The sequence below is a fragment of the Aedes aegypti genome, chromosome 3 (assembly GCF_002204515.2).
Source record: "Aedes aegypti strain LVP_AGWG chromosome 3, AaegL5.0 Primary Assembly, whole genome shotgun sequence".
Classification (NCBI taxonomy): domain Eukaryota; kingdom Metazoa; phylum Arthropoda; class Insecta; order Diptera; family Culicidae; genus Aedes; species Aedes aegypti.
The window spans coordinates 41,179,216-41,201,835 of NC_035109.1; the positions used below are offsets into that span (position 1 = coordinate 41,179,216).

Below are 22,620 nucleotides of genomic sequence, written 5' to 3' on the forward strand. Positions count from 1 at the left end.
ATGGCATAACTGAAATTCCACAAGTATAGTTTTGTTTGCTTTTTTAAAAAGATGTTCAGCTACTTCATCTCGAGACCAACGCTTTTGCTCTCTGCCGAAGGGAGTTGGCACTACAGTCGACTCTCCACATCTCGATATTCTATATCGCGATATCTCTCACTATGTCGATGATTTCTTCGGTCCCTTCATTCTGCATATATTTTCACTCTCCGTACCTCGATATCCTCTATATCTCGATATCTCCCTATCTCGATGTGTTCCTAGTTGATTTTTCAGGGTGTCTACTCGTTTACATAAATGAAATTCCCTGATATTTCCAGGTTTTTTCAGGTTCTACAAAATAATTCCAGGATTAAGAAATATTCCAATTTCAGACATATAAAAAGTTATTGACAAAATAATTTGCTTCAATTCGTTTCAAGCTTCCAATTTTTTTGTCGAAGCTATTTAAAGGTGGAACAATTTCAAAGCTTAAGTTTTTGTCCACTGAATTGTATTTGATACAAAGCCTAGATTGTATTTGATAAGAAGACTCATTTTTATATCGTTTGTGAGAGCTCTGATCATCATTGTAAACTAAACGGAACCTTCAAGTGATTCAGTATGCTTAACCCTTCAAGTTTATTGATTACAGCGTACTTGTGCAAAAACAGATAATGCACTATTCATTTTTGGCCCACGTTCAATACTTAAGACAGCTAAATGGGCGAAATAAACAATACTTACAAATGTTTGTGACAATATTTCACAATTAAAATTACATGTCGTAAAACATGTTTTTCGATAAATATTTCAATTATTTTCTAAAGGAATTTCACCAGACATTAATTCAAGTATTTGCCCAAAGATCCAGATGTTACTCCGAAGATTTACTCAGGCTAGGATAGATGGATGGATTTCTTTATTTGTGAAATTTTCACCACTAGGCTAGCTCACGACTTAAATGTCTCCAGGAGTTCATGTAGTGATTATTTCCTATGGAATCCCTTCGAGAATTTTTCTAAGGAATTCGTAAAAGAATTATGTTTTAGATATCTCAAAAACACGACCTGGTTTTTGCCATTTATAACCACAGAAATTAACTCAGAGATCGTCAGCAATGTCTTTACTGATTCTATCGGATGTTTTCCAAGAAAGACCTAAGTCATCCAAGATTTTACCCAGTGATTCTTCCATCGATTTTCCTTGGACATCCTCTAAGACTACCGTTTAGAGCTTCTTCAAAAAATCAACCAGAAGTTTCTTCAAAGATGTATCCAGGGATTTCTTAAAAATTGTCCTTCATAATTTCTTTAAGATTTCAACTTCAAATTTTTCTAAGGATGACTCCGCGAATTACTCAGATTTCTTTAGGAATTCCTACAGTAATCCTTTCTCAATGAAGTCTTTAAAGATTTGTCCAAGTTTACTTCCAGGATTTTTTTAGGCTTTCCTGCCTGAAAATGTGAATGCAATTTTTCAGAAATTTGAGAAAATTTTCAATTCGTGAGGTATTTCTAAAGCAAATTTTAAAGCAAACTCTGATGAAACTTGTGTAAGTTTTTAAGTCACACGGTTACTAGAAGAACTCATAGACCCTTGAAGAATTTTTAGAAGATTTTCTTGTTAAATTGTTGGGATAATTGAAAAAAAAAGCAAAAAATTTGTGAATAATTTTCTGGTAAAATGCTACAGTGTTATTTAGTATGGAAACTGTTATCACTTTTGTAAGTTCCATGGGATTTTATGAGAAATGTTTTGAAGAACTGCAGTTGTAAGTGAATGAAAAACCAAATTTAGTACTATACCATTTAATTCCACTACAGTTTGTATCCTTTGACAAATACGCGTATTTCGACCTCAACTGAAAGGCCATCTTTAGTGTCGTGTACTAGACTCGACTGCAGTTGTGATCATTCGATGAAATTCTGGAGAAGTCTAGAAGAATTCTATGATGAAACACAGGGTCGAGTTTGAGGGGAAACCTCTGAACAATTTCTTTCAAAAACTGTGGAATTGACCTTTGCGGTTTTTCTTGGAAAAAATACAGTAAACATTCTCAGAAGATCTCCTACAGTAACAACTAGAAAATTCGGTTGAAGGATTAATGGAAAAATATCTAGAGAAAGTCCTCATATAGTGTTTCCTGGAGCAAATTCTGGATACATTACTCAAGATAGGGAGATAGGGAGAATATCTAAGAGAATTGGCAGAGGAATCTTCAGAAGAATTTCTGGAGATATCCTGATAGCAATCCCTGGAAGTATCGAAGAGGAAATCTCCAGATAAACAACTAGGATTATTCCTGAAGGTTTTCCTCGAGAAATCTGAGATTAAAATTTAAAGAATTAGTTGAAAAGTCTCGTAACAGTCACCGAAGGTTTCTCTTATGCCTACATCATTTAGCATCAGAATTCACTGCAAGCAAGATATGAAAAATGGGATTTTAGAGACCATTTTGATAAAAAAAAACATCAGAAACCTTTCATCAAAAATAGAGACAATCATGTCTTGAGAAGTCGATAAGATTTACTGAAAACCTCAAGGAGGGTTTTGATAGCGGCGCAGCCGAATTTTTTTTGGGGAGTTTCTACGTGAAAGTCATTTGTAATGTACACATTCTACCATGAATTACTGCCACAAAGAAATTTCCCTGATTGTTAGCGAAATTCCCTGAGAATTCCAGTTTTTTTCCAGGTTTAACAAAATTCCCTGATAATTCCAGGTTTTCCAGGTTTTTCCAGGTAGTAGACACCCTGTTTTTGTTCTCGATTTTCTCTCCGTATGTCGATATTCTACTTATCAAAGGTTACTAGACCCGATTTCATTGATTCAAAACAGTTTGGGAACACAAAAAGACGTTTGTTTATTTATTATTTTCTTGGTAACGGAGTGGTTTTCAATCTAGTATTCATTAAAAATGCGTTCTTCATCTCGATCTCTCCCTATCTCGATGGTCCCTTCAATATCGAGAAGTGGAGAATCAACTGTATAACCTTATGAGCAAAAGTGACTATATCGGGGAAGGGATTTGATACCAGGTCTTCGACGTAGTAGCCATACATATTACCATAAGTCTACTCAATTTCAGATAACACAGCTATAAACCTCAATAATAAGCTGCAATGAGTTAGACTATATTTTTTCATAGTAAAGCATTTTTTCTATAACGCGTATTTTTTACTGTTAATTGTTAACAACTGTCATAAGCATTTTACCAATTTGTAAACGATATTTCAAATACAAAAATGAAGTAAACTTCATTATAGGTACTGTTTGTTTCAAAGTAGATCAAAGAGTTTTGACTTTATCTCTGTTTCCAATAATTTAGTTTTGTATTCTTATTACATTTGTGCAGCACGCAATTTTTCAAATAAGTTTCCATAAAATAAACCATTTGTAGTTCTTTTCATTTCTGTTATGTTTTGTATGGAAAAAAACAGGATTCACGTGATACTCCATTTATTAGGATTAGGATTTCCAAAGTTAAAAACCCGAATGTTCCGCATGAGGGATTTAATATTTATAAATTTTATCCAACGTTGTACGCTAACATTATAAATTATAATCGTATTATAATATGTATATCTTTTTTGTTTACTAAAGTAAACTGATCCATAAATTTTATTGATTCATTCGTCCAATCTCCCAAAACTGAAATGTAAAAATATCAGTTCTCTTCATCAAATTGAAATCTATCGAAACAATACATTCGAATCACAAGAAATATACCAAAAAACATATCATACATCGTTATGGTAAATATATTCGAACCTAAAAAGATTTTATACTTAACACTTGTCTTGGTTTTTTGAATATGATTTTTTCATGCCACAAATTTGATAATAAATAGATGTTACACTGATTATTTTGTCCACATTGTTACTTCAAACGAATATTCACTTCAGTTCCAACATTACTGGTTTTGTATTCATGTACCTCCATTTTGCAAGTTCCAACGTTTTGTATCATTCATAATATATGGCATTCATAGATTTTTGAGACTGTTATGCAAAGGCTTTTGTGATATTGTATTGTTTTAGTTTTTTTATTCCGACGCTCATGATGTGTGTGGTGTGCAATCATTTCTCAACTTTCAATAAAATAAACCGTATCTTTTGGTGGTTACCGTTTATGCATGTTTTTGTTTTCAATTGGAAAATAATAAAAAGTACTCTAAATATATTTACACAGTAATTAACTAAAAACTAAATCAAGCAAAATAATCAAAAGCTCAGACCGGAATTGCGCGCCAAATCGAACAGGGGGGAATCGGTATACCTAAGATGCTGAATCGTAGATGGATACGGGATTTTTCTTTTTGTTGTCTTTATATGAGACTTCTTCGAGCGCTGCTGACTGGACACATTCAATGTAATTCTTTATTTCTGTTTAGCTTATTGGTCATCTATTGGATGCTTGACTTCCCTATGAGCTACTAGATCTGTCGTACTTAATATTTTATTTTGTTTATTCATAATTCTGTTTTACATATCGTACAACTTCATAAAACTGGATGATAATGTCCGTATATTACCGTACGAATAATAATGTAATGATTAGCTTGCAGCACTACTACCAAGAATGCAAAATGTTGGTAAGGTCGATAGATTTTAAAAAGAAAATAGCATTACTTCACTACGCGCAAGTAAACTTTCCAGTGCATTTTCCAATCAGGATCGTCGCTCGTCAGGTTTATGCTAACTGCTTCATTCTGTGCTGACGACACACCATTTTCAGCTTGATCATTTAGTGTTTTCTAGATTGTTTTGTATAGTATTTTAGGTTGTCTTTCTCGGGATGCTTTTGGCTCTGTTTGATGCATTTTTGTCGGCTTCTCGCTGATTTTTGTTGTTTGTATTGAATTGTTTTCTGTTTGGTTGCGTATGTTCCAATCCGCAAGTTTTCCGGGTTATGCTATCTTTTTTTCTAGTTTTCATCCAACAGCATTCGTTTCTGGTCGTTTGCATATTGTTTGGATTTTTGCTTTCTTTGTCACACACTCTCACACACTTTCATTTGCAATTGTTATGCTCTCGAAATTCTCTCTTTCTTTCTTTTATCTGCGCGTTTTGGATTTTGTCGCTTTCTTCCTAATAATAACCACCATGAGCGTACTGATCGGTCTTTGCGTAGCCTTGCGAGTAGGCTTGCGCGTCTATAAAAATACATTCGAAATGGAGGGGAATAGGTTATTGATTGCGGTCGGGGGTTGTTCTTCGGCGGATGATTTCGCTTACAAACTAGATAGAGATAGTTGGCAATAAATACTTAAAACAAAAAACGAAAATAATACTTAAAGGAACGAATGTTTTCTTAGGTCGGCTCGATATTTTCAAGTTTTACTTGATTGTTTTTTTTTGCTTTTTTCATCTTGTGCAAACAATGTTTGTATACCATTTTGTTCATTTCTACGATAAAACTCAATGACGAATCGAATACAGAAGGTAGAAAAAAGGATGGAGAGATTGGCAAAAAGGTTTTAGTACTCACCGTAGCCGGCATATCCGGTTGATCGGTCATCGTACTGCTGGCTGGGATAGGTTTCCGTCGACACAGCACTGTAATCGGTGGTGGTACCATACGATTGGCTGTAGTCTTGAGAGTATCCAGTTTGATACCTGCTGTCGTATGTTCCGGTGCTGTTGTAATTTTAAAAAAATTGTGAGAAATAATATATTTGAACCATAGCAAAATTTTTAGATCATCCGAAATTAGAGTAGGACTCAGAAAATTGGGCTCTGTTTCATCTGTTTCTTATTCAAAGGGTATCAAACATGATGTTTCCGATTACAGACAAACTTACGTAACCGCTAAAACGCTTAGCAATATAAATATGGAGCACTTAAGTATTGATTTTGTATGGAATTCTGACTTTTATTGCCCTTGTTGTTCATGAAATAATGAAAGATAGAGGAAGATATTTGTACAGAGCCCTATAGCTATGCGAACATTACGAGCAATGCTAAAAAAATCTGTGTGGCGGTAGTGCGTAAATATCAAACTTGAACAAAAGCGATACGAGCGCTTCAAGTGAGCTGTTGACCAACTAAAAAATATTGGAATTGAGGTTTATTTTGTTGTATAATGAAAATAATGTGATTGTTACTTTTGTTTGTCTCTGATTTTACTCTAATTCCGGCAATTCCAATGACCAATGATCAAACCATTCACGAGAAACGTACCTGTAATCGTAGTGACTAGTGTCATACTCCGTGCCAGCTGCGTAGCCTGTTGAGGCCATTGCCGCGCTACCGTACGAGCTTTGACCGTATCCGTTGGCGCTGTAACTGCTCTGGGAGGCACCGGTCGTGCCGTAACCGCCGGCCGTGGTTGCGCTGTGCGAACCGTACTGATCCATGCTGGCCGGGGGATGGTTGTGTTCCGGGTAGCCCCCGTGGCCTGTCGCCGAGGGCGGTGCACTGTATGACGAAACCGGGGCCGCAGCACCGTGATGAGGCGGCATGCTCTTCGGGGGGAATGATCGGCTGGGAGGACCCGAATCGTAGCGACCTCGCTTGGGACCTGGAGGACCACTTCCGGGCATACCACCGCGCTTGATCGGTGTCACTGTGGTTGTGTTTGATGGTTGCCGTGTGTCAAACTGCTGCCGTGGTGGAGGTCCTGGGTTGTAACCGCTGTGTTGGTATCCTCCACCCATTTGACCGTACGACGGAGGAGGGCCATTGTTATAGCCACTGTTATAACTTGGAGCACCTCCGTAGCCTCCTGGACCGCTTCCGCCATAGCCGCCACGACCACGCCCGCCCATTCCACCGCGGTATGGACGTGGACCATCGTAGCTGCTTCCGTAACCGCCACGACCTCGAGGAGGATAACTTCCACGTGGAGGATAGCTTCCGCGGCCTCGGAATCCCATGCCCCTCGAAGAATGATAGGAACTACCTGTCGATTGAATTGAAGAATCTTGCGATTCTCTGGGATGGGAAAGACTACTAGAGTCGGCTGTCTTGATCGGTTGCGGAGGTGTTGCCCGGCCCGAATCAGAGCTAGGAACCTGTGACGATGCTGGGGCACTAGTTTTCGGTGCGGTAGACGGAGCTGCCGAGCTCGACGTCGAAGTCGGTGTGCTTCCGCTGGTAGTCGGTACCGTCTTGGCTGCGCTGCCGCTGGTGGTGTCTGCCGTTTTCAGGTCGTTCCCATTCTCGGTCGTTGACGAAGGCGGCGGACCGGAACCGTTCGATACGGATGATGAATAGCTGCTGCGTGGAGCACCACCGACTCCCATCGGTGGACGACCTCCGTATGGGCCACCCCGGGACATCGGGGGACCACTTCGCGGTGGACCACCGAAACCACGGGGCGGGCCGCCACGCATCATGCCACCACGTCCACGCATCATCGGGGGACCACCCATCATGCGACCCATCATCGGACCGCCACGACCTCCGCGGCCTCTGTGAGATTGACAAAGAGATTCAATGGAGGGGGAAGGGGGAGAAACGCTGTTTAGCTAACCCGACTCGAGACTAAGGCAAGTAGTGTTTGTGTGTGCACTGAGGTAGATAGACGTGCTTGTTATATGTTAACCGGACAAACGAAGACAGTAGCGGACAAAAGTATAATCAATCCATACATCTTGACGAATTCTACAATTATTCAAGCATGAGACATACTGACTGTACGAACAAACGACGTGAAGCCTAATGCCACCTCCTTGAACAACAACCCATTCCGTCAGGATTGTAAACTTTCCGCAGTAACGAACCACTTCGACCGAGAAACAATCTAGGACCTTCCTCAATTCGCCGGAGAAACGGATCACTATGGGAAAAGGGCTTACAATCTCGAAAGAACGGGGAATAGAGCAACGTCACGGTATACTTTGGTCCGGCACTGAGTTTGTAATCGGTGTACAAACTGAGACACTGCATGCAGCTGATTGAGATTTGGACTGACGTAAAGGGCAGTATGAGTGTGCCGGTTTCTGTTTCTTCAGTTTCATTGGTGCTGATGACTTGACAAGATGTAATAGATCTACAAAATGCTACTTACCTGCCAAGATTACTCCGGATTCCTTCTGAAAAAGCTCAAGGAAGGATTTCTTCCAACATTTTCTTCAATATTTCAACTAGGGATTTTTGACGATATTTCTAAATACAATTTTAAGGATTCCTCCAGGACTTTTCCAGAAATTTCCAGTGTATCTGCGGACTTTTTTATGATTTTGGCGGCATCCACAAATTACGTAACGCTCGAAAAATTTTAAAATTTCCAACAATTTTCAAATTTAGCGTAACGTAATGAATGGACGCTGCCTTTCGGGTGTTTAGGGTGTTGTACTTTAGTTGTAGCTGTAGATCAACGATTCCGAATCAGTGGAGTAGTAGACCTCCTAACTTCTAAAATAGGCTTCTTGTTTTAGCAATAAGGCTAGAATCCATTATGTTTGATGCGATGAAACCTGTTCAAAGTTAAAAAACGACTTCGGACCTTATAAGTAGAAGCAATAATTTGATGCGCTAGCGTACCGATGCATGGTCAAAATCGGTATCATTCAATCAGCACAGTGGCCGAATCTGAATGAGGGGCGCGCTTAATGACGACAAACTATTTTCTTCAAAAGGACTTAATTGCGGTATCTTTTTCTAAAGGGACTATTTGAAAAATGATTAAGAATGTTAATCAAGGAACTCTTTCAGAGATTTCTGATAATCTGTTTTCTAATCTAAGATTTGATGAAAAAAAAAATCTAGAAAAATCCTCAAGTTATCTAGAGTCCTACCAGGAATTCCTCAAAGGATCTAATTGAAATTCTAAAGTTGAAACTCCTTCAGAATAAAACTCCTGATAACTCTGAACTTTCGTACTAGACCTATTCACATTTACAAAAAGTCAACAAACGAAAGTTTGTGTATATTATTTCTTTCGAAGAAAAAAATAGCTAGCTGCTCTCTGAATTACGATATTTTAATAACACTGAGATCAGAACTAGTACAAATATCAACTTTTGATGCCACATTAACTTGTTTCAAACTGTTTCAATAAACCTTATGCAAGCTGTGTCAATTTGTATCTGCGTATAGGTATTTATCCATTTCGCGGAATTTAGGGCCAGAAAAAGTAATATCAGGGCTGTTCTGAATTTGGCATGGCTGGAACAAAAATTTTATAATCAAAAACTGATATTATGTTCATCAATTTCATCTAGTATTTCACATTCCGACAGGGGCTGAGAAAAACTTGAAATATTATAATTACGTAACGGAACATGTTTGTAGTCCAGTGGAAAAAAAAACAGCTCAATTTCTTGAAGGGAAGCAAAAAAGAGCATGCCAAAGCTGTACATTTTGATTCGAAATGCACAGCTGTTTTTCAGAACGGAACTGTTTGTTTCAAACCCAAATGCATTTTCAGGAAACAGCCATTTTTAGGTAATAAGAAGAACATATCGCGGCTCACCTACTTAGTATGCTCGACAAATTTTGTGGAATTTATATTTTTTTAAATGTACGTATTTGCCAAAGTTTTTTTTTTTTCTTTTGGCAGTTATGGTTTCATAAGCTTTTAAATTAGTCCCAAACAACATATTTCACTTGAAGCACATGGTAATTTCAATTTAACATTAAATGGTACAGTGCTGTTCTGAATAATAGCAGCCCATATCGATTTTCATACAAAATGCTCAACTTTGACATGCTGTAGTTTTGTTCCCTTTCAAGCAATCGAGTTGAAATTTTCTCCACAGAACTACAAATATGCCCAATTTTGTAAACACAAAATTTCAAAATTTTCTAAGCCCCTGCCGGAAAGTGAGATACTAGGTGAAATTGTTCGAAAAAATAGCAGTTTTAAAAATTTGAATTTCGGCTTGACATTATAGTTTTAAATTGTATATCACTCACCATTGGAACAATCTCCTCGTACTTATCAAACCTACACCTAAACCGAAAATGTTTAAAATATTTGTAGAAGAAAAGTTTTAAAATGAAAAACTGCTATTTTTTCGAAAAATTTCACCTAGTGTCTCACTTTTCGGCAGGGACTCAGAAAAAACTGAAATTTTGTAGTTACGAAATTGATCATATTTGTAGTTCTGTGGAGAAAATTTCAGCTCGATTGCTTGAAAGGGAACAAAACTACAGCATGTCAAAGTTGAGCATTTTGTATGAAAATCGACATGCGCTGCTATTATTCAGAACAGCACTGTAAATCTTTGGAATAATGGAAAATTATTGAGATTGTGTCTATAATTAACCCAATTCCATATTCGTACACCTAACAAAAAAAAAATATACAGCATTCAAAACTAATTTTTAATGGACTAGATGATTACTTAAGCTCTTCGTTGTGTTGTTCAGATGCAGTAGAATACATTTGGAAAATTTAAAAGCGGACATATTTGAAACTTAAGTAAATTTAAGAAAAATACCAGTTTTCCCATGTTTTTTGCTAAAATATTCGATAAGTCGAACAATAAATTGCATTTTTTTCAACATCACTTCCTTATGAATGATAACTGCGAATATTGCACAAGTTTCAAAAAGTTATAATCAGTTTTAGAGTAGCAAGGAGTGGATATCAACAACTTATACTTTTGAATCTTAGGTAGTATAACATTTATAACAAATCCAAAACCAAAAATTTTAGTCAATTTCTTTATGTTTGGCTCCTAAATGTATATACATAATCCATAGTTAATGTTCCTATCAAAATATTGCGTAATTATCATTTTTAATTTACATTTTACTACCAAACATGATTATAGAGATTTAAAGAATAAATATTATTGCCATAACCGCAACACAAACGTTTTTTTAAAATGATGAAAACAACAGGATATATTCTATTAAATAGTATATCAATGCTCTCTGCTCATTCAAGTTATTTTGTATTTTTCTTATTAAATCAATAAATTGCAAAATAGGGTGCTATTTTGAATATAATTTGAATATTATTTCAAAGATAATTGAATATTACGATGACTTCAATTATGTGGAGGTATGTACAGCGTAGTTTAGGGTACTTAATTGTAAAACGAAGTTCGTAGTTCAAATTATTTTTACAGACAAATTCAAAATTAACATTAACCTGCTGTTTAGAATGAAAATTTGGTTTACATTGATTAAAAATATCATTTTAGAAGAGTTTTGAACTTATGGCACAACAATTTTCTGAACTCAAAAGGGATAAAAACTGTTTATGATTTCTGTAAACTATATATATTTCAACTAAATTTCTATCAGAGCCTACGAGTATAATCTATAGATTGGATCCAATGACAAAAATAAACGTTATTGTTCGAATTATAGGATTTAATAGCAAAAATCATTGGAAAACTGGCATTTCTCATAACTTTACCTAAATTTCATATATGTCCACTAATAAATTGTCCAAATGTATTTCACTACATCTGAACATCATAATAAAGCATTTCAGTAATCAAATAGAGCTTCTATATTTAGTTTTGAACGTTGTGCGTATGAATTTTGATAGGTGTACGAATATGGAATTGGGTGAATTTTAGACATCAATTCAATACTTTTCTATTAATCCAAAGATGAATGTAAATGGAAACATTTTAAGATTGGCAAACAATAGATAACACCTGTTACCTTCAATGTGGATAAAGTATTTGTAGCTCAATACTTCATTCAATAGTTTTTTACTAACTTTATGTTGAAACAGTATCCTGTACGAATATGAAATTGGGCCACTGTATCTACGATTCTTCATAAGAATATCTTATGGAATTCTAGCTGGTCATATTATGAACGCAATGATCGATGGAAGTTCACAAGATTTTCTTGTGAGTCTTATTAGCTGCTTCCTATATATTTATTCCATTAGAAATTCATATGTACAGTATTGGACAAAACATTTGCAACTTTTTCGATTTTCCATACAAAATGACCAACTTTGGTAAGCTATATCTCAGTTATTTATAGACCGATTTGAATGAAATTTTGACAGAACATAAGACATAACATGAATTTTAACATAAATGTTTGAGTAATTTTTCCAATCACAAGTTCAAAAGCAGTAACGGTTTGACTAAAGTCAATTTTTTGACGATTTTTTATAAATGACATAACTAAACATATTGAAAGAATAGCTTCATGGTATCTTCAGCTGTTCAGTTGTAGATTTTAACGATGTGAAAAAGTTTGCTGAATACAGTTTTTGTGTAGGGCTATGAGATAAATAGTTTTGAATTTTTCGTCGAAAATTACACTTTATAAACCCGTGATTGGAAAAATCACTCAAAAATATATGTTATAATTCAAGTTATATCTGATGTTCTGTGAAAATTTCATTCAAATCGGACGATAAATAACTGAGATCTAGCTTACCAAAGTTGGTCATTTTGTATGGAAAATCGAAAAAGTTGCAAATGTTTTGTCCAATACTGTAATTCCTACGTGTTTTTTTTTTTGTTCGCAAGTGTTACTAATCCTTGTCATACGCACGCTTATGAATCTCTATCCGGAACGTTATGTTATTAACATCGAGCCTCGTAAAATTTAGTACTTTTTCATTTAGTACGCCAATTAATAATGCGTATGATTACCAAGAAGAGTTTCTTATGAAAATATTATCTGTTTCTACAGTCGACTCTCCACATTTCGATATCTCCCTATGTCGATGTTTAGTTCGGTTCCTTCATTCTGCATACATTTTGACTCTCTCTCCATCTCGATATCCTCCTTATTTCGATATCTCCCTATCTTGAGGTGATTTTTATTCCCGGTTTTTTGTGATTCAAAACATTTTCAAACACGAAGTAATGTATGTTTGCTTTTTTTTATTGGTAATGGAGAGATTTTCAATCTAGTATTCTTTAAGAATTTGTTTTATGTCTCGATCTCTCCCTATCTAGATGGTCCGTTTGATATCGAGATGTGGAGAACGACTATCTTATGAGTATTATTTCATAAGTCAATTGAGGATTTTTACGAGATTCTCAAATTGAAACACAAAATACTTCCCAGAGGCGTCGCGTCCACATGTGCAACATGTGCACGACACAGGTGGCAGCTCGTTCATCATAACAACCTACAATATGTACTATTTTTGAAGTACGATTCTATAATTCTCTCAATAAAATTTAGCCCATTTCAATTATCTTTATTATTGATAGCTTGCAACACAATTTTCACCTATCAAAATATTTGTTGTTAATGTGTGCTATTCAAATTAAATGCAAAAGCTGATTGGTGCGGCGCGAGATCTGTGACCTCATTTTCCCTACGAGCTCAGCGCGATGCATGCTACGCAACACTTTGTTCCACGCTACACGTTGATGCTGGGACGATGAAACCCAACGTGTGCACTCTCATCGGAAAACGCGTTGCCTTGTGTCATACACACAACTCTGTATATGTGGTAGAATGGTTTTTGAACTACAAATGCCAGTGTGTAAGGGCGCTGCCATAGTAAACGCGTCGAGCGACGCGTCCGCGTGTGCGAGCCCGCAAAGCAGAATATCAACAACAGGAAATCCTTTGATCGCATCGCGTTCGCGGACGCAGACGCGTTACTATGGCCTCACCGTAAGTAGCCAAAGCGTCAACTCTGGCCGGTGCACAGTCTTGCTACATCCACCAGTGCGAGCGTGCGGATGAGGAGACAACAGACAAAATTTGATTTATGTCGTTTTCGATTATTCCCGACGGTGCACCGCGCGAGTGTAACAATTGACACCGGAAAATAGAATGGTTTCGGTGCAATATTTTGACAGCCTATGATGGTGTTAGTGAAGGCGTCAATCAAAACAAAATGTCATTCTTCAAAGAGGTAAAACAGCTGTTTATATTCTTCATGATATGCTGTAAGGGATTCGGAAACATTAGACTTGTTTGTGTTTTTTATAGTTTGTTAACGGTGTTTACAACACTGGCTGAAAACATTACTATGCCGTGAATGGATATAAAAGTTTTGTTTACAAAAATAAATTTATTTTTCCCTGAAATTGATACCATACATATGTCATTGTTTCGTATTCCATCAAATTTGTTTAAAAGTTAGGAATTTCACATTTCAACACTGTAAGGGCTTATCTGACTTCATAAATCCTCTCTTTTGCTGAAAACTTCACCAAAAATCATATTTCCGCAATTGTTCTAGTTTAGATTCAAAATACTGCGATCTTTCATCGTACAACACTAAAGTGTTTCGAGAAGTGAATCATCGTATTGTAACAACGCGAAGCGAGCATCCATGAAATGAAATCGATAATTGCATCAAAACCGTAATAAAAAATCAATGTCGATTTATCGTCAATTTATTATTTTAGCAAAAATATAGAACAACAGATTTTGCAATCCGAGTTTAAAATATAGGAACATACAGTTTCAGTCGTTAATAACTCTGCCACCCGAGATTTTTCAGTCAAATTTTCCGAAAATTGCTCATAAAATGCTTTGTACAGTTGTATCTACTGTTATACATGTAATCAAAATATCTGAAAAAGAGTTCCATTTTCGGACATAAGCCGAAAAAGTTCCCCTTCGTACCGTTGAAACATACTCATATGCCAAAGTATCTTCAATTATACTTATAGAATATTTATATCTTGTAGTTTTGTTCATTAAAAACATTTCTACTTTCACTGACTAAAAATATTCAATTCTGAAATAAATCCATTCTATCCTCGCAGACATGAGCGAAAATGAAGAATCTTGCTTCTTCGTAACCGAAAACAACTGGCAGCTAAGAACCATAAATATGTATTGGTAAAAAGAGTGCATTACCTGCTACACCCAGCTCGATCAGGGTGTAGGATTTTCTGCACCGGTGGCGATCGAGTGTAAAAACGGTGTGCTACCTGCGGAATAAAAGAACGGTTTGGGTGCAAGTTTTGCTACACCGGTGGGAAAACGGTGCAGGCGGTGCAAATAAAGAAAAACGACATTATCAATCCCCGAAAGAGAGCAAATTTGCTTGCTCATTTTTTGCCTTCGCGCTCTCAGCATCACCACACTGTGGTGTGGAGCATTGCACTGGCGTGATTTTTCAGACGGCTAACGATAAGAAGTTTCTGTAAGTTTGACACTCAGTACTCGCGCTGTTTTTTTTTCCTTTTTTTACAACACTGGGTACGAGGTTCGCTTCCAACATACAGTATTAGCGCGATGCGAATCAGGAGACAACCAGAAAATTAATTCAAAAGCGGTCGCGCCCTCCGTACCGTCATCGCCAGCATTTTCACGCTGGTGGTGAGCTTTAAAAAACAGTGATACTTTTTCAAGTCAATATAAACTATCAAGACTGAGTTTTATCATTTTGAAATGCAAGATGGAAAGTCATCATTGCTGCCAAAATGAATGACGGGGTACTTACACACCAAAAACTTAGTTTGCCTTTCAGCAAAACGAATTGTTGAAAGGCATCCAGCAAAAGCAATATTGCTGAAAAATCAGTAATTTACATTGCGTTTGCTGTAGTTCAGTAAACTATCATGTTTGCTGGATCGACAGCAACAGAACTGTCAAACACTTAACGTATTTACAATTTTCGGAAAAAGCCGCTGGTCGTTATGCTTAAATGTTGAAATTTGGAGGAAAATCCATAAGATTTCTACATTTTCATCACTCCAAGTAAGTATGTAAGTAGTACATAGAATTTCTGAATTCAGTTATTGATTTATCAACCGAGATAATATCTATTTCCCAGTTGAAATTATCAATATATGTAGTTTAAAACATTAAGTTTATTGAAACTGCAATAAAATGTCATAATAAACCATTGAAATTTTTTGCTGAACTTCCAGCAAAACGGACCTGAAAATAAGAAATCACGATTGCTGAAAACCAGCAAAACAGCTGTCAAAATGAATTGCTGAAAATCCAGCAAATGTTATTTTGCTGGAAGGATTGCTGGATGTACAGCACAAAAAATATCAGCAAAATTTTGCTGGCTATCAGCAATAAAAAATTGGTGTGTAGCCTTAATTCTATGTAAAGATATGTGACCTATGATCACAACCCTGTATTGCAATATTAGCTAGAATTCAGTGCTTTTATAAATCGAAACTGATGACCCGCGTAATTTAAATTATTTTCATAATATGCAATTTTACAACTTGCCCATAATTATGACTAATCGTTTAAATTGAAAAAGTGGGAAAATCAAACTAAACCCGATTAGCATCTGCAATCTTAAATGTTTTTAATGAATCAAACTCGTACAGGAGTTGGCAGTACGGTTCAAAAATCAATGTCATTGTCGGCTCAAGCCTCTGCCTAGTATCATCGGTATCATCATCATGGCGACGACTCACCCCTTTCAACTCCGCATCAATGTATACATCGAAACGAAACCGGCATCACCCACACACTCGCATTTAAGCACTACTACTTATGGCGATTATTATAGTATACATAAACCAAACAACTCACCGTCCTCGGTCGCCAAATCCGCCACGACCGCGATCGCTAAATCCACCACCGCGACCACGGAATCCGCCTCTTGGGGGCCCTGACATATCCATTTTGCCGTGCAAAAACTGTTTAACCTTTCACCGGTCACAAAACCCGAATCTGCGAATGAACCCGAAAAAAAGTAAACACGTAAATCTACCGACCGGCAACGAAACAACCGACAAGCACACAATCACACTCTGCGGCTGCCAATGCAAACGTGTGCGTGCAACATAGAAAAAATCGAAGCCCTCTTCCGGAGCGCCACCCGGCGGCAGCGCTAGCAAAACCCAATTTTCGCACACCTACCTTCGGGAGTAAAATCTTTCGGAAAGTCAGCAAATCACACTCGATTCACGCCACAAACACCTCACCGAGATTGCACGGAACGATGCGCTTCGATGGGAACTATTATTACCGGCCGCGAAACCGATGGGATGCGATTATTTTTCACTAAACGGAGCACCCGCACGGAGATCTAAACTTGAGTAGTGTTCAGCAGAAGCAAAATGGCGACCTTCGTCGTCTCTCCGGTCTCGTTGAGTGTTGCTGAATGATGCTTCTTCTGCGCTGCCGCCGCTGTCAGGAGGTAGGATGTGTGCGTGTCGTGTGGTGGGCGAACTGTCAAGCGGTACACAGTTACGGTGAGGCCATAGTAACGCGTCTGCGTCCGCGAACGCGATGCGATCAAAGGATTTCCTGTTGTTGATATTCTGCTTTGCGGGCTCGCACACGTGGACGCGTCGCTCGACGCGTTTACTATGGCAGCGCCCTTAGCTCCGGCGGCGTGACTGACGTGGGTACATAGCGGGTTGGGTATATAAAGGGTTCATTCATAAATTTCATCCCGTGGATTGGGTTACCTAGGAAATAGGGGACACTCGGGTAAAATCGATACACTGTAGATTTGCACCGCAGGACTTTAAGGTGCAATTAAAAATGAAGCAAATCTCGCATAACTTATGATCTCGCCCTAAAAGCCATTGGTAACCATGTGTGTAGCTCACTGTTTCTGAGCATTTGGATGGATTTACCCGTTAACAACTCGAGAGGGATTCGCGATAAGGGCCTATCTGACAAATCAATAACAATGAGAAAATAACCAATGAAATTTTCATGTGCAATTTTTAATCCCAATTGGAGAAAATATACTCCAACTTTAACTATTTCACTTTAATACACATTTCATAAACCTAGTTTCAAAATCCCCATCAACACCACACACATCTCCTCCATTTTTCCTAGCTATTTCGTAATAAAAAAATTTTATAAAGTTTCGCCTTAAGGTGAAGATGAATCGAAGCCAAAGTTCAAATTTTCAAGAGCACGGATCTGGAGAACCAAACACCCGTTTGAGCTGAAAACCTAATCGATTGATCACCACCAGCTAGTGACCAATCGATTAAGTTTTCAGCTTAAACGGATGTTTGGTTCTCCAGATCCGTGCTCTTGAAAATTTGAAGTTTGGCTTCGATTCACCTTCACCTTAAACGCACTCAAGAATGCCAGTATCGCCCAATGTTATGAGCCTGTAATCGATAATATTTTCAGTGTCGCCTATTACTTTTGCGCCGTGTTTTTATTCTGGTTTCAATTAAGCCCGCCATGTACGCCTTGTTTATATTTTGTTTGCAGTGTCGCCGTTTACTCTCGCCGTGTTTTGATTTCTATTTCAGATGCGCCCATCACTTTGATAAAAAAAAACACAGGCGTAATCAATACAGTGTGTGGTTTTGCATGAGGTGAAGTTTCGTCTTCTACAAATTTGCGTTTTTTGAATAGTTAAATTATCGATAGGGGAAAAGTTCAAGTGCAGTGAATAGACAATCAAGCTACAATTTCACCGCTTTAGTTTCTTAAATTGTGTACATTTTGTCAGTTTCGCCTAATTCGCGAATTTTTCTAGAACTCTATGGTGAAGAAAGGATCTTTATCTACCTACCAGTGATGTTGGTTTGGATGTTTATTCCTTCACTTGCTCAGAAACAACGAGCTACACACATGGTTACCAATGACTTTTAGGGCGTTATCTCAGAGTATGCGAGAAATGTCAAAAATGAAAAAGCAGTTTTCGCCCTTGAAATCAACAAATCGGAAAAAATAAAAACACACAGCCTTTTTGTTTTGGAAGTAAAACAGCTGCGTGTTTTTATTTTTTCGATATGTCGATTTAAACGACGAAAACTGCTTTTTCACTTTTGACATTTGCTCCATTTTTACTTGGGCTAAAAGAGACGATGAATCCTTGCGTTTTTGCTGGCTTTGTTTTATTAATTTTTGATGTTACTGGAAAACGTTTAGAACAGTAATTCCCAACCTTTTTGGAGCCGTGACGTGTTCTACTCATTTACAGAAATGAAATTCTCGCATAACTTGAGATCTCGCCCTGAAAGTCATTGGTAATCGAGAGTGGTGCTCCTTGTTTCTAGGCAAATGAATGGCCCAGGATGAAAACTATTACCACTTAAAGATAGAGGAGGATTTTCTTTTCATTGTACCATTGTTAAATAACGTGCAAATCGATTCGTTTGCTCGGTAACAACAAGCTACACACTTGGTTACCAATGGCTTTTACGGCGAAATCATAAGTTACGCGAGAATTTTTTTTTTTTCGTCATATTGTTCCAATGATTCAACATTCGATATTATATGTAACTCATTCGTACCTGAGACGAGACTCGCGAAGACGGTCTTCTTTTTCTGTGATTGCTGAGTTTTTTCCTTATTCCACTTTGTGTTTATACCAATTATGCGCAAGCCGTTCAAATCCTCACATGAACCTCTCAGCAAAAAATAATGGAGTTTGCATCACATCGAATCATAAATAGCCGTTTGAGTGAAATTTCATGCCAGCAAACGTAGCAGACATTAGAAATAATTAATCTTTTGCTTAGATTTATCAGCAACTTTGGAAAAAACTGCTCCGCTGACTGAGGGTTTCAATAACAATTTACTTTGAACACAATACTTTTCACTTTTTCAGCCATAAAAACGGTGGGCTGCATTTGACGTTTCGTGAGAGGGGAATCTGGGCTGCATATGACGTTGATATTTTTCTTCTTCGCAAGTCTCTCTCAGATTCGTACTATACTGCCCCTATTTGCACAACAGTCCCATGTTGGAAAACGACAAACTGAGAAAAAGACGACTGAAATGTAGAAAAATATTCGCTCCGTCTTGAGGCTTTATTTGGCCCAAAAATGTGTTTTATTTCTACAAATCACTATTTGTTGAGTAGGTACACGAACAAGTATAAAAGATTTCTTTTGAATTAAAACTGAACATTTTCCAAAAAATATGTACAAAAATCATAGCGAGACTATTGTGCAAATACAGTCGACTCTCCACAACTCGATATTCTATAATTCGATGGATTTTTCGGTCCCTTCAAATTTCCACACATCGTGCTCTCCATAAGTCGATATTTCTATAACTCGATATCTCCACTAGTCGATGTCACGTCAGTGGTAAATTTCCCTCCATAACTCGATATCTATTTTAAAATCATTCTTATTTGCGGAAACTTGGTCTATTTCTTGTTTGAAGGTGAATAAATACTTGAAAGTTGTAATAGAAGTTCAAAAACATGAAAACAAAAAATATATATCAGTTAAAATAACGTGATTTTTTGAGCACTTGAATTTTTTTTCTCAAATAATAGTTTGTATTTTATCAACAAAATAATATTGCTTTCTTACACAAGTGATCTTATATGTATTGTGAATACAAAAATTTGTCGCGATAATTTTGTGATTTTTTGTGCCGGTATATTCTGTAACTCGATAATTCTATAAGTCGATGGTCCTTTGAAAATCGAGTTATGGAGAGTCGACTGTATATACAATATTGCTGTGTGCATTTGAGGTGCAAATCTTCACTGCAAGTCCTTCAAATGCGGTAAGACAAAACAATCAAAGGACACCTAGCAACGATTACACACATCACCGACAAGCTAGCAGTAGAAAATCTTACCGCGTTTGGTGTTCCCGCATTTGATATTTGCGTTTCAAACGCACACAGCAATATAATATACCAATATACAGTGACTCAATTTCATTTTCGTACGGGGCACTGTTTCCATATCAAATTGGTATAAAACTATTAAATGGTGCATGGACTTCGATATACTTTATCAATAACGAAGGTCATAGGTGTCATCTATTGTTTGGCATTGACAAACTGTATTCATTTGCTTAAGTCTTTGGAATAATGGAAAAGTATTGAGTTTGTGACTATAATTGACCCAATTCCACATTCGTACATCTAACAAAAAAGATATGTACAACATTCAAAACTAATTTTTAATGGACTAGTTGATTGCTTAAGTTCTTCGTTGTGTTGTTTAGATGTAGTAGAGTACATCTGGAAAATTTATAAGCGGACATATTTGAAACTTATGTAAATTTAAGAAAAATTCCACTTTTCCCGTGTTTTTTGCTAAAATATTCGGTAAGTCTATTGCTGGACTTAATTTTTTTTTCAACATCACGTCCTTAAGAATGATTACTGCGAATATTGTACAAGTTTCAAAACATTATAATCAGTTTCAGAGAAGCTAGGAGTGGATATCGACAACTTATAGTTTTGGAACACAGGTAATATAAAAATTATAACAAATCAAAAACCAAAAACTTTGGTCGATTTCTCTCAGTTTGGCTCCTAAATGGATATACATAATCCATAGTTAATTTTTCCATCAAAACATTGCGTAATTATTATTTTTAATTTTACTACCAAACATGATTACAGAGATTTATAGAATAAATATTATTGCCGTAACCGCAACACAAACGCTTTATAAAATGATGAAAACAGCAGGAAATATTCTAAAAAAAGTATATCAATGCTCTCTACACATTCGAGTAATTCTGTATTTTTGTTACAAAATCAATAAATTGCAAAAAAGGGTGCTATTTTGAACATAATTTGAATATTAATTCAAAGATAATTGAATACTGCGATAACATCAATTATGTGGAGGTTTGTACAGCGTAGTTTAGGGTACTTTATTGTAAAATGAAGTTCGTATTTCAAATCATTTTTTAGACAAGTTCAAAATTAACCTTTACCTGTTGTTTAGAATGAAAATTTGGTTCACATTGATTAAAAATATCATTTTAGAAGAGTTTTGAAGTTATGGCACAACAATTTTCTGAACTCAAAAGGGATAAAAACTGTTCATGATTTGTGTAAACTGTATACATTGCAACTAAATTTCTATCAGAGCTCACGAGTACAATTAATAGTTTGGATCAAATGAACGTTATTGTTCGAATTATTGGATTTTATAGCAAAAATAATTGCAAAACCGGAATTTCTCATAACTTTACCTATCTTCCATATAGGGTCGATGTACCAATAGCCACATAGCTAAGAAAAAATATTCGTATTAAATCGAAAAATAACGCTAGCGTCATTATTTTTACATCATCTGAAAGCTTTTTATCTTGGTTTTGTGGGAAAAATATGAAAACTGCGAAAACTCATATGTTTGCATTTATTATCGCTTGTGCCACTATAGGAATACATGTGCCTATAGTAGCACTATTTCTAATTTCTGTTCTTATAGTAGCACTAGCATCACGGCGTTGGCAAAATACTAATCAAAACCGTATTTTTACAAAGCTTTTATATTTTTCCTTGAAAGTGTGGATCAAAAGCTTTCGTTTGATGTAAAAAAAGTACTTAATTCATTAATTATTTCGTATAATAAAAAATAGTTTCTCTCGGTAGTGCTACTATAGGAACAATAGGTTAACTATAGGCGCAAGGGAGCTCAAATTTTAAGCAAAACTAATTATTTCGATCATTTTTTGAACAAAATCAAGCTGTGTTTCAATTGTACTTAGATAAATAACTCCTGACCTTCATGTCAAAAAATATTTTGAAAAGATTCATAGCAAAACGGCCGTAAAAAGCCACTAGTGCGACTATAGGGGACTGTCCACTAAGGGAACACTGACCCTATGTCCGCTAATAAATTGTCCAAATGTACTTCACTACATCTGAACATCATAATAAAACACTTCAGCAATCAAATAGAGCTTTAAAATTTAGTTTGGATGTTCTACGTTTTAATTTTGTTAGGTGTACGAATACGAAATTGGGTGAATTTTAGACATAAATTCAATACTTTTCCATTAATCCAAAGATGAATGTAACTGGAAACATTTTGTGATTGCCAAATAATAGATGACACCTATTACCTTCAATGTGGATAAAGTATTTTAAACTCAATACATAAGTTATAGTCTCTTAC

General features: G+C 36.4%; 1 protein-coding gene across 5 annotated transcripts in view; it reads right to left on the reverse strand.

Moving 5' to 3' along the window:
* Nucleotides 1-16,939, reverse strand: part of LOC23687805 (spidroin-2) — a 40,744-nt gene extending 23,805 nt beyond the window's left edge. For 4 of the 5 annotated variants that reach the window (XR_002501540.1, XR_002501539.1, XR_002501538.1 and 1 more), the window contains exons 1-4: nt 16,671-16,939; nt 16,341-16,481; nt 6,165-7,397; nt 5,473-5,621 (exon numbers count right to left, since the gene is read on the reverse strand). Coding sequence is in view for 2 of the 5 variants with exons in the window: in XM_021851176.1 (XP_021706868.1) it covers nt 5,473-5,621; nt 6,165-7,397; nt 16,341-16,432 (1,474 nt within the window). In the remaining 3 variants the exon portion in view is untranslated. Of the gene's footprint in view, nt 1-4,332; nt 5,138-5,472; nt 5,622-6,164; nt 7,398-16,340; nt 16,482-16,670 lie in introns of those variants that run through there. The other variant, XM_011495137.2, reaches the window with a different exon arrangement.
* Between the last annotated feature and the right edge of the window lie 5,681 nt (nt 16,940-22,620).